Below are 20433 nucleotides of genomic sequence, written 5' to 3' on the forward strand. Positions count from 1 at the left end.
CTCCAATCCCATCAGAGATGATCAAGAAGAGAGAATACATACAAATTAAAAGCCATATCAGATTTTTTTAAAAATTTTTTTGAGACAGGGTTTCTCTGTGTAGTCCTTGCTGTCCTGGAACTCACTCTGTAGACCAGGCTGGCCTTGAACTCAGAAATCCACCTGCCTCTGCCTCCCAAGTGCTGGGATTAAAGACGTGAGCCACCAACCGCCCGGGTATATCAGATTTTCTTAAAAGAAAGAAATTTTCTATATTCATTTCCTTCGTGCTGAAAATTTAATTACTATTATTTCTGGGCAGTCGGCATGAGAAGAAAATTCCTCTCGCCATGCTTACAACATCTTTAAGTGTATTTTAGAAAACTATTTTCTGTACAATTGTCCTAGATTGGACCGCTAATCGGCAATTCCTGTCTTAAATGCATAATTGTTTGCACACTGCTGAGAGTTTGAAGAATAAACACTACAATAGCTCTAAATTCTGGCTATGTAACCGTGGGAACACATATCCTGCAGTTTTGGGGAAAAGAACATGCAGGACAATAGAAAATGATAGGGAAAAAATGAAGAAAAAGTCTTACTTTAAGAAAAACATAGCGTATTATTCAGAGAAATGCCACTGAGCAGCACTGCTGTATTTGGTCTTGCTAGCCAGGCTATGTTAGAGGACCTCTGTGAGGAGGAAAGACTGACTCAGGAAAAGGAGAAGAAAGGTGAAACATGGAAAGCACATCTACCTCCACCACCCCCCCCCCCCCCCCGTGACAACACAAATGCACTGGAAAAGTGACTGGGAGGCATTGGCTTGTCAGAAAATGCTGAAAGGCAGGCTCAGGGACACTGATCCAGGTGACCCTCATACAAGCGTTTAAACAACATTGCCAGCAGCAGCTTCATGGGGACAGCAGACATAAACAAAGGTGTGGGGTATGTGGCCAAGGACAGACGTAACAGCCGGACAGTCCACAGCTCATGAGATGCCCTGGCAGAGGTCCCTGCTTAACGGTGGGCAACTCTGATCAGCCTTCTGGAACCATTCCTTTCTCATGGGTCGTTCTGAGAATGTTCTCACGGGAGCCATACAATCACGTTTCCTCTAAATCATATTTTCACTGCCCTTCACTCTCCTCAGGTGTTTTGCTTCCTACCTTGCAGGAGCAAATTCAGCTAGCACTTTGACTCCCGTGCTCTCTTCCTGTGGGTTATATTGGATGTGTGCTATGCTTGGTATTTTCTTCTGCACAATAAAATAAATACCCCATTGTCATTTAGAAGTAGAGCCTGGAGGTCTCTCTCTCCCCATTCACCCAATCCCTGGCCCCTGTCTCTCTTCTCATATCATTTCCTTCTCTTCCTGCTGATACTCTTGCTTGTTATGCTACATATATGTGTTTATGTATGCAAAAGCTACCTCAGGACTGTTTACAGGCTGGGACAACGCTGATTTGGCTGTTACAATGACAAATCCTTGGCTTATGTCCTGTATCCCAACATCTTCCACTATTGTGCATTCTAGCATTAGGAATTTCTCCTCTCTTCTGGGCTATTCTCATCTTTATGTTTTCAGCAACAACATTCAACTGGAAGAAAAACCTTCCCTTCCACTGTTACATATATCCCTTCACAACAAACCTCGAATCCCTCTCTCTCTGCCTTCACTTTTCCTTCTTCAGATGATTTTAATCAGGTTTCTGTGCACACCTTTTTAACTGAATCTTGACAGTTAAGGTCAGTACTAACAGCACAGAGAAAAATTCAGGTGGGCATTATAAGAAAAGTTGTTTTTTTTAAATTTGTATTCATGATGTGCGCTGTGTGTCTGTCATGATGGGCATGTCATGTATGTGGGTGTACTGGCTGGTTTTTGTGTGTCAACTTGACACAGGCTGGAGTTATCACAGAGAAGGGAGCTTCAGTTGGGGAAGTGCCTCCATGAGACCCAGCTGTGGGGCATTTTCTCAATTAGTGATCAAGGGGGTAGGGCCCCTTGTGGGTGGTGCCATCCCTGGGCTGGAAGTCTTGGGTTCTATAAGAGAGCAGGCTGAGCAAGCCAGGGGAAGCAAGCTGGCAAGGAACATCCCTCTATGACCTCTGTGTCAGCTCCTGCTTCCTGACCTGCTTGAGTTCCAGTCCTGACTTCCATTGGTGATAAACAACAATGTGGAAGTAAGCTGAATAAACCCTTTCCTCCCCAACTTGCTTCTTGGTCATGATGTTTGTGCAGGAATAGAAACCCTGACTAAGACAGTAGGTGACTGTGGAGTGCACTGGGTTTGGATCCTGGAACTGGAGATAAAGATGTGTGTGAGGTGGCCAAGCATGGCACAGCGACTACAAACTGAACATGGGTCTTGGGATTGGAAGCTGAGTTCTCTCTGGAAGCACAGCAAGTGCTCTTGACCATGGAGTTGTCTCTCTACTGCCTGCCTTCAACTTGATCCTCCATGGCTATTTAAACTGGTATTGACAGGTGTCAGGGAAGGCACAATGATAGAGTCGAACAGCTAAGATAGGAGGAGGCTGTGTTCCCTAGTGCTGACCAACAGTACTATTCACTAGAATAGAATTTTTCAAAAGTGGTAAGCATGTTAAAGTAAACTCAGATGTGATCATAGAACAAATATACTTTAAATGGAAAACTTCCTGAAATTTGACTGTTAGTGTGTTTCTGAGATCACAAAAATACCCAGAGATCGCCTCATCTAGTCCATGGATCCAACTGGTTCAGTATTCACAAATTCACTGACATAGATACATACACTACATTGCAGGAGAAACAATGCCACTTGCTCCAGGGCATTCCCTGGCTTCATCTCTATCTCTGTGCTATTAGCAGGAAGAGAAGGCTAAAAATAATGTTGCCATTACTTGGTCATCAGAAGCATGGCAAATGATCTCTTTCCAAGAAGAGAATTCCACTCGGGTTTGTAAAAGGAATGTTTACCAGCGAAACATTCGATTTATGGGTAGAAATCATGTAGGTATGAAGTGTTGTAGTTGAAAAATATCTAACCCCATCTTGAAACTCTTATCTTATGATGAAGGAATCTCTGAAGAATGGAAACTGTGTCATGCCATGATCACAAAATGTGAATTTGTGACTTTAAAGAATGAGAACATTTTATATCATTTCCCTCCTGCCTGATCTTCTAAAATGTCATATTGTGATGACCATTGAGCAATGTAAACAATTCCAATTGTTCTAGTGAGCTCCAAACTTGCATATTTAATGATCACTCTACCAAAAACGCTGAGCTGTAAAATATCTAAAATGTATCATAAACCTTGAATAGCACAGAGATGATCTCTTCTCCACATACCCAGATCCTGCTTTTGCCCAAGCTTACGCACTGAGTTAGTACCAAGATCTCACTCCATGACCCACAAGTCTAAACTCCATCCTTGTCTTCCTTGGATTTCCACTGCATCAGCTAGCAAGCATCCACAGCAATCTCAAAGTGCAGCTTTTGTGCTGATACCATTCTTTATTGCTACTGTCACTCCTGCAGTCCTAGGCACTGTCATTCTTTTTCCCGGGGCTACAAGACACTCAATTCTGGGCTTCCTTCTAGATGCTCTGAGTCTTTTCAACATGGCAGTCTCAATAATCACTTCACTCTGTTCTATAACATCATTTCTCAATAGACAGCCATCCATCGGAGATCTTTCTGCCACTTTCTCAATAACATCCACATCTCCTCACATGGTCCACAAGTTTTCCATGACCTGGCCCAACTTATTTCTTGCAACATTTCTTGCACATAACCTACCATTTATGTGCTCCAGATAGCTAGGCCTCTGCTTGTCTTGTAAATGTGACATGCTGGGACATTGACCGACTGGGCTTTTCACTTCCTCATAACTATATGCCTGAGCTAGTTCCTTATAGAAATTACCTCAATTACCATTTTGCTAATATATTTTTATTTGTAGCCCAGATTATTATCTAGCTTTATAGTGTTATTTTTTGTTTACAGTTATGATTATTTGTGTTCTTACTGGAATTCAAATATCCCAAGAGCCCAAGCTGGATGTTTTTTATCATTTTATATCCAAGTAACTCTAACATTGCATGGCATCTAGCTGAAGTACAATAAATATTGGAATACATAATGCTTAATAACAAAGCTTTCATAATTTCCCCTCTCAGACTTTGATTAAAGTACTCTGTACATGGTAAGAAGTCTTCCAATTTTTCATCTTCTGAGAAGTAAAGATGCTCCCTGTGAACATAGGCGTCATATAATCAGATAAATGGGACCTCTTAAAGCCAGTTTCTCAGGCCATAAGTGCCCAGAGGGGGTTAACTTTCACTTCTTATTTTATTTTAGGTATTTCACTAAAAGCTGTTTTCATTTAAAAACTCACATTTGCCAGAGTGGAAAAATTAGCAATTAACATCAGCAAGGAAAATCTACAGACAAAAGTCACAGAGAGATTCTGCCTGCCAGGTTTGACTTATTTCAAATTTTTTAAAATGAGAAGTTACTTGGTACTATTTGTAAGTATTCAGATTATGTTGTTTTCTATGCGTCTTTTTTTTTTTTTTATTTTGAACTCCAAGCTCAACCATTACAAAGATGGTACAGCTAACCCTTTTCTAATTTGCACTACTGCTGAGTGGCCACAGATGTGGCAAGATGTTGGCTTACTCTCAGTGGGGTGGCAGGGTCTCCCTTTGGTTGAACATCTGGAGGTGATCCTCCAGCAAAGTCAGCCTATTGCCTTGCTGGCTAGAAAACAGGAGATGAAACATCTGTGTGACAGATAAATGCACAGGCTTGTTTGAGTCTCTGCTGAGCTCCCATCTGTAAACTGTGGAGTGCTGTCCATCTGACACCAGGTGAGTCACGGTGTGGGAACTCCAGCGGAGATGAAGGGGGAGTGGTGTAGCTAGCTTCTCCTCTCCCTTTAATCTGTGCTCTTCCTCATCTGTCATTGTGCCCCTAAGTCTTTATACTACTTTTCTGCCATTGTGCAGGCAGTGAGAAAAACACAGGCAGTGAATGACCACTCTGGGTGTGGGGTTTCCTATTTACAAACGTGCTTACAGGAAGATCTGTCAGGTATTTTGGCAAATGGTCCAAATTTCCTGTCTTCAAGTAACGAATTCAACTAAATTCTCCAATTCTTATCTCTACCGCCTAGGGTTAGAGGCAATCAATAATTTTGGTCTTTTACATTTCATGATAGAAACCATATATTCTATTGATACATGTTATGAATTAATTAAATACTGTTTGAAGTTGTATTGCTAACTTTAACATATTAGCACTTTAAGCTCATTGCTATGAAAGTTACACTGCTTGGTTCAAACTCTATAAATATAGTATAAGCATGGGTGTTTTTCATTATAATAGCTGAAATTTAAATTTAAATATTTCCCATAAAGTTCTTCATTTGCTTCCCCCAAACACCTTCATTTACCATCAATTAACAATGGTACCAAAACATTTATTTTTAATTATTTGATGATTTCCTGACATAGTAGAGGAACCATAAATATGAATGTCCTCATTCAACTGTCCTGCAAAGCACCCTCAAGCAGCTCGTCCCTGCTTAAAAATTCTCTCTCAGATTTTCAAACATTTCACTCAGGCAACCATAGAAGCCTGCCTCATTTCCCCCCCTTTTCTTTTAAATAAATGTAATATTCTCCTTTTCAAAAACAAGACCTTTCCCTTAAGCTCCAAGGAAACTAGACTTAAAAATAATGATAAAATTCTGTCTCAATTCACAAATAGATTAGGTATGTACTAACTGTTCTCAGAAACAACATGCAGAATTTGGAGGACTTTCAAATCAAGAGGTGTACTTAGAGAAACACTCCAGCCCCCAGCCAGGAGAAGCCCTGCCGTTTCGCTTCTGTGCATCTCAGTGGAACCTGCAGAGCCAGAATTAAAGAGCAAGACAAGAGTGTCTCTAAATATTAGTTCATTGTTGATATAATTAAATGTCCAAAATGCCATATATCCTTTTTTACTGGTTATATGCCTTGATGTAAAAGACAAAGTAAATTTTTGATAAGTTAATTTTTATCTTTTTCATGCTCAATGATTATCCAAACAAAGCCACAATGAAGACCCTTGGTTCTCAATGCCTTAACATTACAGTGACTCTTCCTGTCTAGAAAGAAGGCTCAAAACATTCTCTCCTTAGTTACTCATTGAACTGTGTCAGCAAAAGGAATATGTTTTACTTACTGTATGGAAATCACATTTCAATAAAAAGCTTGACCACCAACTGTAATATTGTTTCAAAGAGAAAAGAAGGCCTGCTTCGTAATGGACAGAGATGCATATGATGGAGCTGGAGCCAAATATAGTGGCTTGCTTTACAACAAAGTTCCTTTATGGATAGTGATTCAAGCACTATAATGTGTGCCATTTTATTAATGTAATAAGGAAAACAAAACTATAATGCTGTCTAAGAATACACATGCGATGGCTTGCACAGGGATTGCATGTTTATAGATTGTATGTTTACCATCCTCTCAAGCCATCCTCCCTCTAAGCATCTCAAGTTTGTTTACTAAAGAATGATCAGCACACTGTGGAATACTCTAACCAACCTTGCCGTACTCACAAATAATTACACCTTCAGACACCTCCCTTAGAGGGATGAAGACTCAGTTATACAGTACATGTGGTGTCTGTGTTCTCCATAACCATCTTAAAATTGCCAGTTTATAGGCCTATGGGTCATTCAAAGAAAAGGTAATGCTTTCTTTATTTTCACTTATGTTATGTACCATAATTGGTGTAAATACGCTAAATCTTTTGTGGCACGTCATTAGTACCTATGTCCTAGCACTGATTTTGTAGACTGGAGGGTTTATGGCTGAATGATGTAATTATTAGTGAATGGGTGAAGGAATATGTGGGGTGGAGGATTGTAGATCTGGGTGAGACTCATCCTAGGGAAACTGGAATATTTTAGAACAAATGGTATTTCAGGATCCTCTGAACACTCATGTTTGAAAAGCATTTGTAGAAACAGCCAAGGGCTACAGAAAAAGTGGAACTAAGCTTAGGGAGTTAAAAGCCACTCAAACCTTAAGAAAGAAACTGCCGGCTATTTATTGTTCTCACTTCAATGTATTACTTAAGCTATATTAAAAACTCCTTATCAAGACTTAGTTATTTCAGTCTGTCAAATGAAACTCTGTGTCAAAGTTGAGAAGCAGCAGTATTAGTTAGCAGTGTTCTCCTTTTGACCTGCCTGGAGTCAACATCAGCCAAGCTAGTCACATGGTTCCCTTCCCCAGACAATTCCCTTTACCCTGCTCTCTTACTTCATACTCCTTTTTGGCTATTTTTTTTTCATTCAATAAAAGTGCCTCTGAGTAGATTAAAAGTGCAGATTGAAAAATAAAGGTTGAGGCCCCTCCCTTGACCCTGCAGCTAGGAAAGCATCAGTGGAGAATTTATGAAGAGTAGACATCAATCCACTGGAAGGGTCATTTAGCTTCATTGCCAAACCCAAGATTTCATCATATCTAATAATAAAGCAACAAGCAATTTTCTGTGTATTATAAACCATCAAGTTGTAATTACATATTGAAATGCTTTTCTATAAATTTTGCATGGTGATGTAAGCTGGTTTTGTAGCATAAGTGGATTTTTTTAAAATAAAAGCACACTACATACCTACAAGGATCTATTTATATTGGCCTAATCATGTCAAAACAGAATCTATTTAAGAGAAAAGTCAAAGTTTCATTTATAAACTTCAATAGATAGACAAATAAGCAAAGGGGCTTTTTACTGTAATAAAAACTGCCTTCAATGTGTGTGAATTTTTTGAAGATAGTATTCATCTAATGGGCAAAATGTAATCCTAAATTGGTGATTAAAAGACTCTGCATGGAAACAAGCTGTCAGCTGGATAGAGAGAAATGAACCCTGACAAGAGTAATGCCTACTTTCCTAAATGAAAGCACTGTTCAGGTTTCTGCTCATCAGTTTTTTAAGCCTTAAAACAAGGCATTTTCCACCCACCCCATAGAGGAGATGCCAACATTTGCATTTCAGTAGAACAGGATGAAGTCAGTCAACTTTTAGCTTTGGGCTTGCTCAGAACTCCTGTAAGAAGATGGTCTGTCCAACATAAAATATGGCCATGTGGCAGCATGCACTCAAGAAGGAAGCACAGTGTGACCCAGCTGCAGCTGAGCTTGGCACCATGCACACATGTATGATGAGACGTCTGCAAGCCTTGCTCCAACAAGATACCTGTGAGTCCCACCACCAGGACTACAGATGAGGACTGCCAAGCATGTGAGTATCCGAATGGAGGGCAATATGCTGGAACCTAAACACACTGTGGGGAAATAAGATTTCTATATCTTGGCAAACCCAAAGGAACACACACAGAGACATACACACACACACACACACAATCACCTTGCTTTTTAAAATTTCATCTGCTTTGCTCTGAAATGTGAGATCTGTAGCTTTGTGACATAAAATCATCTGCTTATTGACAGGAACTAGACTGAAATCACTCACACAGCAGTTGAGAATAGACTAGCTCTTTGGACAGGGAGCACCAACAACTTGATCAACTCAATGCAATACTTGGAAAATCTAATATTCTTGGTGGTTGTTGAAGGGATAATGCATAGAAAGATGCTGGCATGGAGAATTCGGCTCATACTAGACACTGTATGCAAAAGGGAGTTGCTCTATTTACATATTAAGCTTAGTAAGCTAGGGGAGCAGACAATGGGGAGATGCACAACACAGAAAAGAAAGCAGAAAATTACACCAGGAGAGATAGGTTCAAAATGGGTACACGCTTTAAATTATGCTTCAAATTTTAATCTTATAAGTAATCAGAGATAGTATTATGCTTGTTATAATAAACCTAATGTGAAGTACAGATTTGCTTATGAATATGAACTATGGCTTCATAAAGAGTGATATTTTAAGATATACATGTCTATAGGATTGGTGATCTTCAAAAGAGCTTTGGTAAAATGCATGGTGTTTCTAATAGTAAAACAGCAATCCTATATTAGCACTCAATTCAGGAAGGAAATACACACATGCCACATTTGCATGTGATCACTAAGATGAAAGAATATACCCTTGGGTTTCTGGGGATAAATAACTAGGGACAGGCGATGGTCATAAAACATTAGGGAACATGGGGGACATGTAACACTGATTAATACAATTACAATAAGAGGAATGAATGAAACATATGCTACTTGAATTGAGGGTCAGAGTCTCTCCCAAAGTGCTACGGAAACTCCTTGCTTGCTCAGCTTTAGGGTTGAACATAACTATATTTTGCCTTGGTGGTTAGAAGAGAACATCTACCTGCCTTAATAAAGCAACACAGAACATCTGTTTGGCCTTCAATTTATTGGTCTTGTCCTACACATATCTTTATTATGATAAAATAGTACTCATGTCAAAATGCCTAAGTATCCTAGTAATAAATAAATAATAAATGCTTATATCTAGGCTGAACCTTGACATATATAAGATATCATCTCTTGAATTATATTTGTTTTTAAAAATGTGTTGGCTGATATCCAGCCAAAAGGAATGAGTAAGATATTTATCACAGAGCCAGGGGGGAAAAAAGAAAGAAAAAAGTGAAAGAACAGAAAAAAAGGGATGATTATAAACACAAAATAATCAAGGGAGGTAACTAATCAAATCTCAAATGTTATTTCCTTTAAAAAGTTCAATTTCCATCCTCTCAACTTTTGTCCTGCTCTGAGTACACTGTGTTACTCTGTGAGTCACCCCATGAAGACACTAGATGAGGATTATTAGGGCATAAGGCCATGTCTACCCAAACTGAGAATTTAGTGGTGGTTTGCTTAGTGAGGACAAGGGGAATGGCATGTGAGTCCACATATATATTAAACTTCAGATCACATAGATTTCATGGGATGAATATTTAAAAGGCAAATGTTAGAGAATGTATGAAAATTTCAGTTAAAGCAGAAACTCTGGGGCATGAATCAATTACGTTACTAAAGCTACAACAGAATGCTGCTTCTGGGGGTTAGGAGGGCACGGGATATCAGGTATGTGGTGTCTCAACCTTGAGTTGAGTCCTCCACTCTTAAACCTAAAGGACATTCAAGAAAACAACACACCCACAATGACATGACTGCATATGTGTGCTTTTGTTAAACTATGCCCAAAAGCTCGCCGATATGGAAAAATGACTGTTGTGTGTTGCTTTTTAACTAGATCATAGTTTTATTGTCCTGGAGGGAGACTGACAACATATAAGGTGGGCTCAGGAGAAAATTGCTCATATCCTACTTTTATTTTTAGGAGGGGGGTGGTTTGTGGTGGGTCTTTTATAATTTTGTGAATTTTTTGAGAACTCTTTTGACTCCCAGCAGAAGAAACAACCCAGGTGAAACAAGATAAAACCAAGTGCCTTCTCATGTTCTAGGATAAAGAAACTCTTGTTTGTTTGTTTGTTTGTTTGTTTGTTTATTTCTTAAAGTTTGTCAAAACATAAAGCACTATAGTCTAAACATACATATACTGGGGATAAAAATGCACAATTTTTATCTTTTAAAACTGTCAAAAACACACAAGGAGATGGTATAAGATATGATCTCTGCATGGTTAAGCATCTCAACAGTCTTTCTGTGGAAATAGTGTTCATACTCATGAAGAGAATGATAAATCATTCAGAGTGAGTTTTCTCTCTTTCATGGAACTATCCTATTTTTCAAGCTGCCTCATTAGTTGCTGGAAGACACTGCAATAAAAATTTTATATTTCTGGTAGCCCTTGATCATTTCTAACATAATTATAAAAGGCAAATAATCTTGGGAGACACAAATACCCCATGTGAATGGCACTGAAACAATGACAACGGGTAGTTAAATCACTAGGTAGGATTAATAATATTATACTATATTTTCATAAGATTTTCAAAAACTCAGTTAAAAATTTTGCACCAAGTATAGGGTACTTCTAAACTTTCTAAGGATTATTGACAACTCAATCATATATATCATTGGAGTTTTTTTTTTACCATGAAGGCCAACTATTTAACTTGATACTGGTTTAGAAATAGCCTTATTTCTAAAAAATACATATTATACTTATTCATGTATTATTTAACTTGTGTATATACTTGTATGTATGGGTGTGGGTATGCACACATGTGGAGGTCGGAGGATAACGTGTGGGGATCTGTTCTCTCCCATTATCATGTGGGTCCTTGGATCTAATGCAGGGCATCAGGTGTGATGGCAAGCATATTTAAATGGATCACCTTGACAGCCCAGATATCTTTATTTTTAACTGTGTTCTGCGTGAGTTTTGTAATTTTTTTCCCTAAGTACTCAAGGGAAAAAAGAGCTATAAAATGCTAAAAGTCTTAAAGGAAAGATATTTTAAGCATGCCATTTGCACACCTACATTTTCACATATGCTTATTTCCTGTTATGACTACTCGTGAGTGAGGACCATGATTTTAAGATGCCAACCATTTTCTCCATTGGGAAGGATTACATCAAGGTTCATCTATGATAATAGAAAATGACAAAGTTTCTGTGCTTATTTCTTACTAATAACCATTCTAACGAAGTGAACAGAATATGCGTAGGCATATTCTCATGCACAAACTTAGTGACTCTTGGCCTTTAAGGTATAACCATAACCCAATAAAAAGTAAATGTCCTTATCACCTTGGAGGCAGGGAGACCGGTAGTAACTTACTTATGGATAGTCCTATCAGAATCACTTCCAAACACAATACAGGTTCAATATTTCCTTTCATATGATTTTTCTCCATTTCCTTAGACAATTGAAGACAGCTAAAATATTTTCAAAATCTAGAGGATAGCCAGTGTGTATATGTCACTTGATTAGACATATGGAATACATATTTGGAGTAAAGCCAACTGGAGACCTGTTTGAGTAATGTAAACACCCGAGCTGAGAGGAGCTAACATCCAGAGAGCAGCTTTACACTTTGAAGTTCTCTGGCCTTCATTTTACCTAATTAAGACAAGATTTAATAATCAACCCACTGTATAAACGTATACCTCAAAGTATAGGTTTGTTTCTAATTTGGGATAGAATTCTTAACAGATTCCAAGGAATCAGCCCCACATGGGAAAAGCTGCTGATAAGATTTGCTGTGCCTAGTGCTCAAATGCAAATGCTTGCTTCTCATCTTAGTGTTATCCTGAGACTGAGCTTAGCATCCGCCTGTCAAAATCTCCAGTGTGATACCACCAATACAAAAATGTAGCATTAGCATCCCATCTGAGTCTGAAACAGTGGCAACTCTGGGTCATAAAAAGCGAATACTGAAATATTCTACAGCTATTCATATAAAACATATAATTTCCCAGAGACACACTTGCCTGATTTATCAACGGCAGAATGAATACACTCAAGTACTTTGATAAATGTGAAAATGAGTTCCAGCAAAGAATTAGCACGCTCCAATATTAGGTTTATAAGCAAACCTAACTTCAAGACAAAGGTTATAAGGTCAAAAATATGATTTCAAGTCCACCATCCCATATAAATTCCATGCAATTGGCAGTTTTTTAAAAAAAGGATATGGACTCATTTTAAGTTGTTGCACAAAGCCACCAAACACATAAACCTCACTTTACAACTATAAGTTGAACCTGTGCATTCAAGCTGATGAGGACCGCAACAGGCAAAGAAGGAAGTTAATTCCTTCCAGAAGAAACTGATTTGATAGAAATTAAGTTAACAAACTTAGAGAGATGCTATTGCAGCCAGATGACTCAGAAAGAGTATACAACAGCAGTTCTCAACCTTCCGAAGACTGTGACCCTTTAATATGGTTCGTCATGTTATGGTGACCCCCAAGCAGAACATTATTTTTGTGGCTACTTCATAGCTGTAATCTTTGCTACTGTTATGAATCGTAATGTAAATATCTGTGTTTCCCATGGTCTTCGGTGACCCCTGTGAAAAGGTCTTTTAATTCCCAAAGGAGTCCCACAGTTCAAAGTTTGAGAACCACGGGCCTATTGGCTCTAGACAAAGAAGGCCGGAAAGAGCACAATTCCATTTCAGTAACTCAACCAACACACAATGCACTGACCTCAAAAAGCAAGGGGCTAGCCTGGACAAATTTGTTTTTAGTATTGCTCGATATTGCTCAGGACTTTTTAGTTTGGGTCCTTGAGTGGGACCCAAGAATAAAAGATCATCTTCAGGGAATCTTACAGTAAGGCTGGCACAAGATGAAGACCCCACTCTTATTGTCTTGATGAAGATATGAAGGACAGTGATGGCTTCTGCTTCCACCAGGGCTTATTTTGTAAGGCCTTGTGTTTTATACTGCAGCAAAGCTTTTACTAAGCTGAGCTGTATATCTGTTTATCAGCAAACAGTAATGCCTTCAGGGCATGAGTGTTTGTCACAGAGAACAGAAGCCGGAGGGATCATTTCCCTACAGATTCACACAGCATGCTTTCGTGTATGGTTGGGGAGCATTGTACCACAGTCACTCTTTCTTTGTGGTTGCTTTAGTAGGGAAACTCAGAGTGAGTGTCTTATGGTACAGACCATAATTGTTATTTCAGCCCATATCAGGGTTTCACATGATTTTTGGAATGAAATAGGCATACTGAAAAATAAGCATGATCTAGATGCCAAGAAACACAATGCTGACACCCACTGTCCTATCTGCCAACACCTGGGTAACCTTTCTGACTTGTCAGCCCACACATTTACCCTGCATCACAAATGAAGCTTTATGCACACAGGACTAATGTGTCTGTGAATTAAATAAACACCTCCTCAATCTTAAATCATATTGTTAACCCATGATCTCAACTTTACTTCAACTGTCTCCTGAACATAAAAATAATGAGAACAGTGATATTGTGACCCTGTCCTTTGACCCAGAGGGCTGGGCAAGGATGGTAATCTTCGAATTATGTCCGGTCCCAGCATTCTCCTCCCATCTCCAGTAAAGCGAACCTTCCTTTGTAAACCAGAGCTTACAATATTTAACTCTGCTTTCATGGCTTACTTTGTTCATGTGGATCTGCTGCTGGTATTGTTTCTGCTTCTCCAGGAACTGCTGGTGCTGCTGCTGAATGACCAGCTGAGCCAGCGTGCTCTGAGGCAAAGGTGCAGACTGGGTTCGATTCAGGGGTCGGTGGCGGGGCAATTTGTGGGTACCTCGAATGCCTGGTGAAATTCTTTCTTTTGTTGCCAAAGGAGACTGAGCGTGTAATGGAACTCCACCTGAAAAACAAAATGTGAATGTGAGTGAACACAGTGTGAGTGTGAGTGTGTGAGAGAGTGTGTATATGAGTATGAGTGTGTACGTGTAAGTGTATAAGTGTGATAGTGGCTGTGAATGAGTGTGAGTCTGTGTATGAGTGTAAATGTGAGTATGTGTGAGAGTGTATTGAGTGTTAGTGTATGTGTAAGAGTGTAAGAGTGAGTGTGTGTGTATGACTATGAATGTATGACTGTGAGTGTGAATGTGTGTGAGTGAGTGTGTCAGTGTGTAAGAGTGTGAGTGTGTGTATGAGTGTGAATTTGAGTGTGTGAGTGTGTGTATGAGTGCTGGTGAGTATGTGTATATGAAAGTGAGTGTGAATGTGAGTGTGTGTTTGTATGTATGAGTATGGGTATGCGTGAGTATGTATGAGTGTGAGAGTGAGTATGAGTGTGTATGTGTGTGAACAAAGATGCGCTAATACATAATTTTAAGAGAAGTCAAGAAGCATTTGTCAGACATATAACTTAAGAGGGCTTGGCTGGGACGGGAAGGTTCAAAAGCTTGGAACAGGATAAGGTCTGCAGTAGAAGCATCAACAGGCAATGCAATCTGTTCTATAGCAAGGGTCCCTCCCAGCTCCAACCCCACCGACCAGGAATACATAATGATCATAGCTCCTCCCACAGTGCCAAACATTTGGCACTTGTACAACCACAGGAATTGCCATTATGCTTGTGAGTTAAATGTCATACTGGATCACTGATAATAGTCTTAAAGGGCCTGAAAATTGTGTCATTATTAATTACCAGCCACAAGAAGCTTTTGCTGGCGCATTTGCTCCTTCAACAGTAGGTGCTGCAGGAGAGCCTGGTGGCTGCTGTTGGCCTTTCCTTCCATTGCTGCATGAACATGGCTGGAGGACGCTGCAATGCTACTGCCATACTGGCCAGGCAGAGGAACGCCTTGTCTGAGCAACTGTGTCTCACACTTCTGCTTGTCTTTGAGTGAGTTAGAAGCCTGTGTCAAGAAAGAATAACATGTTAGTCCTCCTTATCCCTGCCAATGCCAGGACTCTAGTCATTATGTAAGTTTCTTGTGCCTAGTGATTATACTGAGGAAAACGGATAATACTGTAGCATTTACCACTACAAGAATTAACAAAAGGTACAGTTGAGGCATTGGAAACAATTTAGCAATTGTTTATCAATGCAATAGAGTATCAATGCACGGAGCATAAGGAAAATTAGTGTTAAGTATTAAAACTGAAAGTGAACACAAACTTTTAGCTACACAGGAAGAACAAGTTTACATGTTTTGTTTATGTCCTGGTAGTTAATGGTTACATAAATAACAAAATATACTAAAAAATGTCTTAGGAAGTAACTAAGTCTTCTTACTAAAGAATGGGAAGTAAATGCATGCATTGATTAGCTTAACTCATTTCAATATACAGATCAAAATACCATGTTACAAACTATAAATACATGCAACTACTATACATCAACTTAACAAAAAGTCAAAATAAATGTCAGGCTTTTAACTGGGAAGATTACTTAAAAATACTTAAAAAGACACTATGAGTATAATGTAAGTTAGAAAGTTAAAATTTATTCAAATACAGGCTATTATATAGATGAAGATAAGGCAGCCTATAATTCTAGAATTTTAAGAAAAGCACAAAATATACATTCGTACCTCACCTCTAATTTTTTGCAGAGCTATACGTTTCAAATATTTAAGTTTAAGATAAAATTCTCTCACTCAGTGAAAGCTGGTACAAATAGACAGGAATTTGATTTAAATATGTATTTTCTATTAATTCATAACAGATCCATACATCTCTGAATATTAAAAATGACAACCCAGATACTTTTGTATAATAAAGTAAACTACAAGTGAAATCAGATATCAAATAAAAGTGTTATTAAGAACTTGAAAGGCATGGTAACACAGTAATGATGCCATAATAATTACATCATCAAGAGCAATAATGAATTATCCTATTCAAAAAATTTAATGAATGGTGGTCATTTTGGTATTACAAAAGCAGAAGTCTAATGCCTGAAAATTATGTGGCATGTTTCTTTTCAAAACTTATGTTTCATCTTTCAAAATTGCTGTGCACCAGGGAGGCAAAACAATTTTCAGTGATGGAGAAATTGAAGGACAGAGAGGTAAATGGTTTGTCTGAGTCACAGACTGGGTCAATCCAATGTTTAATATATAAGTGATGCCTGGCCCAGCCTCTTTTCCTTAAAATCTTCTGCTGTGCTTTGGGGGTGGGGGGAGGGAATATTAAAGATCCTTCTGCTGGCCAGAGGTAAGCTTGAGAAATTAATTGTGAAGGCCTCATCCACACCAAAATGGAAGCAAAGAAAAATGAAACTAATCCAAACCACACTGGTTTATTCATCCAATGGCACCAAATAGTATTGCCATTGAAACATAAAACGTTCTGGCTTTAGTATGGTCCTTTGGGGAAATAATTTCTTTGACTACATTAAAAGTGATACATGTGTGAGCTAGCAAGATGTGGTGGGTGAGAGTACAAAAAAAGTGGCATCAAAATGCCAGTTGGTGTCTCATAAAAGTGCAGGGGTTGGCATTTACATACAATTAAAATAAATGACAGAGGAATAAAAACACAATTTTAATAAGTGAGGATTTAAAGACCCCCCCATGTCTTAGTTATGGTTTCATTTCTACTTCCATTTTACATTTCATTAAAATCAACTCTACAAATCTTTGGAATTTCAAGAGTGTAATTGATTTAGGATTTTCATGCTTTTCTTTTGTAAATCTTTGATTATAGAGGTCACATCCTAAATTGATCTTCTCTTCACATATGGTATATGATCATAGAGAGATGATATTATGTCCTATTAATAATCCAGATGTAATAAAATTTTAGATCTTATAAAAATATCTGTCTCAAAGATAAATGTGAGTCTGACATACTGCACTTAGGAGAAGGCTCGACACTGAGTGCTGACACTGGTGGCAGGGGTGGGGACAGCCTTACCAGCAGTGTCTAGCATCTGACTTCTATGTATGGATGGTTTAATTTACTAACATCTGTGATGAATTATCCTGTGTAAAGCTGATTAATATTTTGTAACATGTAAAATATATATTATTTTAGAGAATGTATATGAAATTATTATTTTTGTCTTCCTTTATACTAGGACAATTACTTCTCCTGAAGATTCTATTTCAGCTGCCAAGATTTTTTTAAACTAAGTAATTCTATTGAAGTCTCCTGGGAATAGTAAAATGTTGTTCTTGGGGAGCCTTTCCAGATAGGTATTCTTCACTACAGAATGAGTGAATTCCCCAAATAAAGTCCCTCACAAAACTATTTCTATAAACATGTTCTGTGATATACCACAGGCTGAACCTCTAAGCTCTGGCCTGGGGGATGCTCAGGTCTGGCACTCACTAAAAACGGGTCTGTATTCTTGGGATTTAAAATTCCTAGGATTGGCTTCCTCATCTGTAAAATTGAGGACCATAATCTCTCCTTCACAGGGAGGAGGTTGGAGGCACTAAGACTACATGCGAAAACTACTAAATGTTAATATTAAAAATCGTTACCCAAGTAAGTTATTCGCCTATGATCACATGAAGCAATTCTGTAATTTGAAACTAAACTGAGTGCCTTTGATCAAAAGAGAAAACAGCAAATCATGTTGGGGATACTTTTGCTAACAAGGTTCTTAAGTCTAAATGTTTAAGTAATAGAAGTGAGTTCATGTACAAGGTGTTGCTTGCTCAGGGGCACCATGACTCACATTGAGTGGGGACGGCACTGCTGGAAGTCCCAGAGTGATATTGGGCAGGGAAGGGGAGGTATAGAGACTTAGCAGGTTCATGGAATCTTCATGAATTAGAATGCGCTGCTGTGGAACCAGCTGCTGTTAAGAAAAGGAGAAAAGGAGATTCTCAAAACATTACAAAGTCATCAGTTTTCTTAGTAAATGCTCAAATTTCATAAAGCAGTTTCTACACGATCACAATGAAGAAAAACATTAAGTACTTACTGTTTGTTTCTATATTAAAGCTGTATAGTATAGAATTCAAGTGAAAGATATTATCAGAGAGCTATAAACTATGATAACAGCATTTCTATGTTTATCGTGAAAAATTCCTTTGAAAATATTGATTTTTTAAAATATTTATCCGGAAATATACAAGAATCCCAATTGGTGACTCTGATGAGCATTTATAAACTTTTTTCATACAACAAGGAGGAAGAATAATTTCATCAACTAGTCATAGATTTTACCATAGTTTTATTTCATTTACTGGGAGGGAACTCACAGGAGATTAAGCAACACTATATAAGGCTTCTATATTTATCACAGTTTAATATAAAATATTAATAAACTATGGTTGGTGTTATTTTACAACATATACTTTCAAAACTAAATTTAAAATTTCTTATGAGATCTCTATTCCACAGTAATATTCATTTACACTGAAATATACTCAATGTTTTGGCATCTCAGTGTTTTTTAAAACAAATACTTTTTTAATCCAACACTAAGAGAAATGTGTTTCTACATGTGGCTAACTGTGCTTGACTTACATCTTCTGTTTAACTCCCAGATCTTTTATACAATAAGAGTTACAAAGGTCTTATTAGACTAGGGAACTCTGGCCTGATATGGTTCCCCAGGGTACAACATCCTGAAAAAGAATACTCCATGTTACAGTAGAACACAGTGACTGCTTTCTTCCCAAACAAAAAGCATATGGGACTCCAATAATAGACCACCTCCAAGAGAGATATTGCACACACGGGCTTTGACTAAAGTAAATATAATAACTTGTCAAGCATGTTTGGGGGAGTTGTAGATTTTCCTCGGGACAAACCTGGGATATCAATTAACAAGGGAAAATATCATGTGCTACTGCAATGCAACCTCGGAATGTCACTGAAGAGTGGCGTGCCACCAAAACACAGGATGTTATTCCAAAACGTTATCTCAATCATACAGCTGTTTGGAGATGAGCCTGAGCCTTAACATAATACAAGGAGAAGCTTAATGTGAAGTTTCCCTAGTACAGTGTAGATATCTACCTCAGGCTGTGTTTCTCCTTAAAAGAACATGTCAGCTATTCATGCATGAAAATCATGTGTTATGTTGAACTATTAATGCACCATTGCATTTATATGGCAAAATTGAAGCTGTCTAAAACCCCAAAGCATGAAAATTACTGGGAAAGATTTTTAAATTATAATGTGTGGGATTATAATTTTATTTTAGGAGCTATCAATAATAGTTGTATATCTGCTCAAAGTAAAATAACAAGCAGTTATTTTTTTACACAGTTGGCTTTGAAGTCAGTTTTAGTATAGAGCATATGCATGAACCACAAAAGATACAAGCAAGTAAAATTGTTTTATTAGGTTACTGGCAGCTAATACTCTTTTAAAATAAAGGAATAACCTACTCATATGTATTCATAGAAAAGAAAAAAATAGGAACTTAAATTGAGATTTAACCATTCAAACTTGTGACTGCTTCCTACAGCAGTGGCTTGACAGGAACCATGACAGGAGAATGGCATAGGCTCAGGGACAAGGTTTTTTTTTTGTGTAACTGAGATAACTTTTTTATACCCTTCCACCCACCCCATACATGAAGACAACAACTTGGGGGAAACTGAGTTTTTCCTCAGATGTGGTGGAAGCAGTTGGCAGGCTATTCACATGGGCTTTGTCTGACACAAAGGGATTTGTTGATATTCCTTCTCTGGGATGGCAGGCTCTAGAAGTTCAATATAAAATTCTTGTGGCTCCATCCCTCACGTTGGCATACTGATTTCCAGTGTCTATCAGTGCCCTGGAGGTTAGCATCACTAATACTCCCAAACGACCTCATGATCATAGTTCAGATAAGAAGACTGACGGAAGAATATGAAGCATTCACTCTCCCAGTGAAACCAGCAGGGTCATCTCCACATGCGTCCTACCGTACAGCTGCCTCCCTGAGGAATACAGGCAGGAGAAACAAGTAAGATTCATGTTGTGCCTGAGAAACTCTAAGGCTTATGAAGAGAAGAGAAGAGAAGAGAAGAGAAGAGGAGAGGAGAGGAGAGGAGAGGAGAGGAGAGGAGAGGAGAGGAGAGGAGAGGAGAGGAGAGGAGAGGAGAGGAGAGAAGAGAAGAGAAGAGAAGAGAAGAGAAGAGAAGAGAAGAGAAGAGAAG

At 38.4% G+C, this 20433-nt stretch overlaps 1 protein-coding gene across 30 annotated transcripts in view; it reads right to left on the reverse strand.

Annotated features, from left to right (window-relative positions):
• Hdac9 (histone deacetylase 9) overlaps nucleotides 1–20433 on the reverse strand; it is an 832819-nt gene that overhangs the window by 306938 nt on the left and 505448 nt on the right. For 28 of the 30 annotated variants that reach the window (XM_031355577.1, XM_031355564.1, XM_031355562.1 and 25 more), the window contains 3 exons: nucleotides 18012–18134; nucleotides 15027–15237; nucleotides 14020–14237 (listed from right to left, as the gene is read on the reverse strand). In XM_031355577.1, the coding sequence (XP_031211437.1) occupies nucleotides 14020–14237; nucleotides 15027–15237; nucleotides 18012–18134 (552 nt within the window). The remainder of the gene's footprint in view (nucleotides 1–14019; nucleotides 14238–15026; nucleotides 15238–18011; nucleotides 18135–20433) is intronic. The other 2 variants (XM_031355560.1, XM_031355573.1) reach the window with 2 other exon arrangements.

The sequence above is a fragment of the Mastomys coucha genome, unplaced genomic scaffold (genome assembly GCF_008632895.1).
Source record: "Mastomys coucha isolate ucsf_1 unplaced genomic scaffold, UCSF_Mcou_1 pScaffold6, whole genome shotgun sequence".
NCBI classification, from domain to species: Eukaryota; Metazoa; Chordata; class Mammalia; order Rodentia; family Muridae; genus Mastomys; species Mastomys coucha.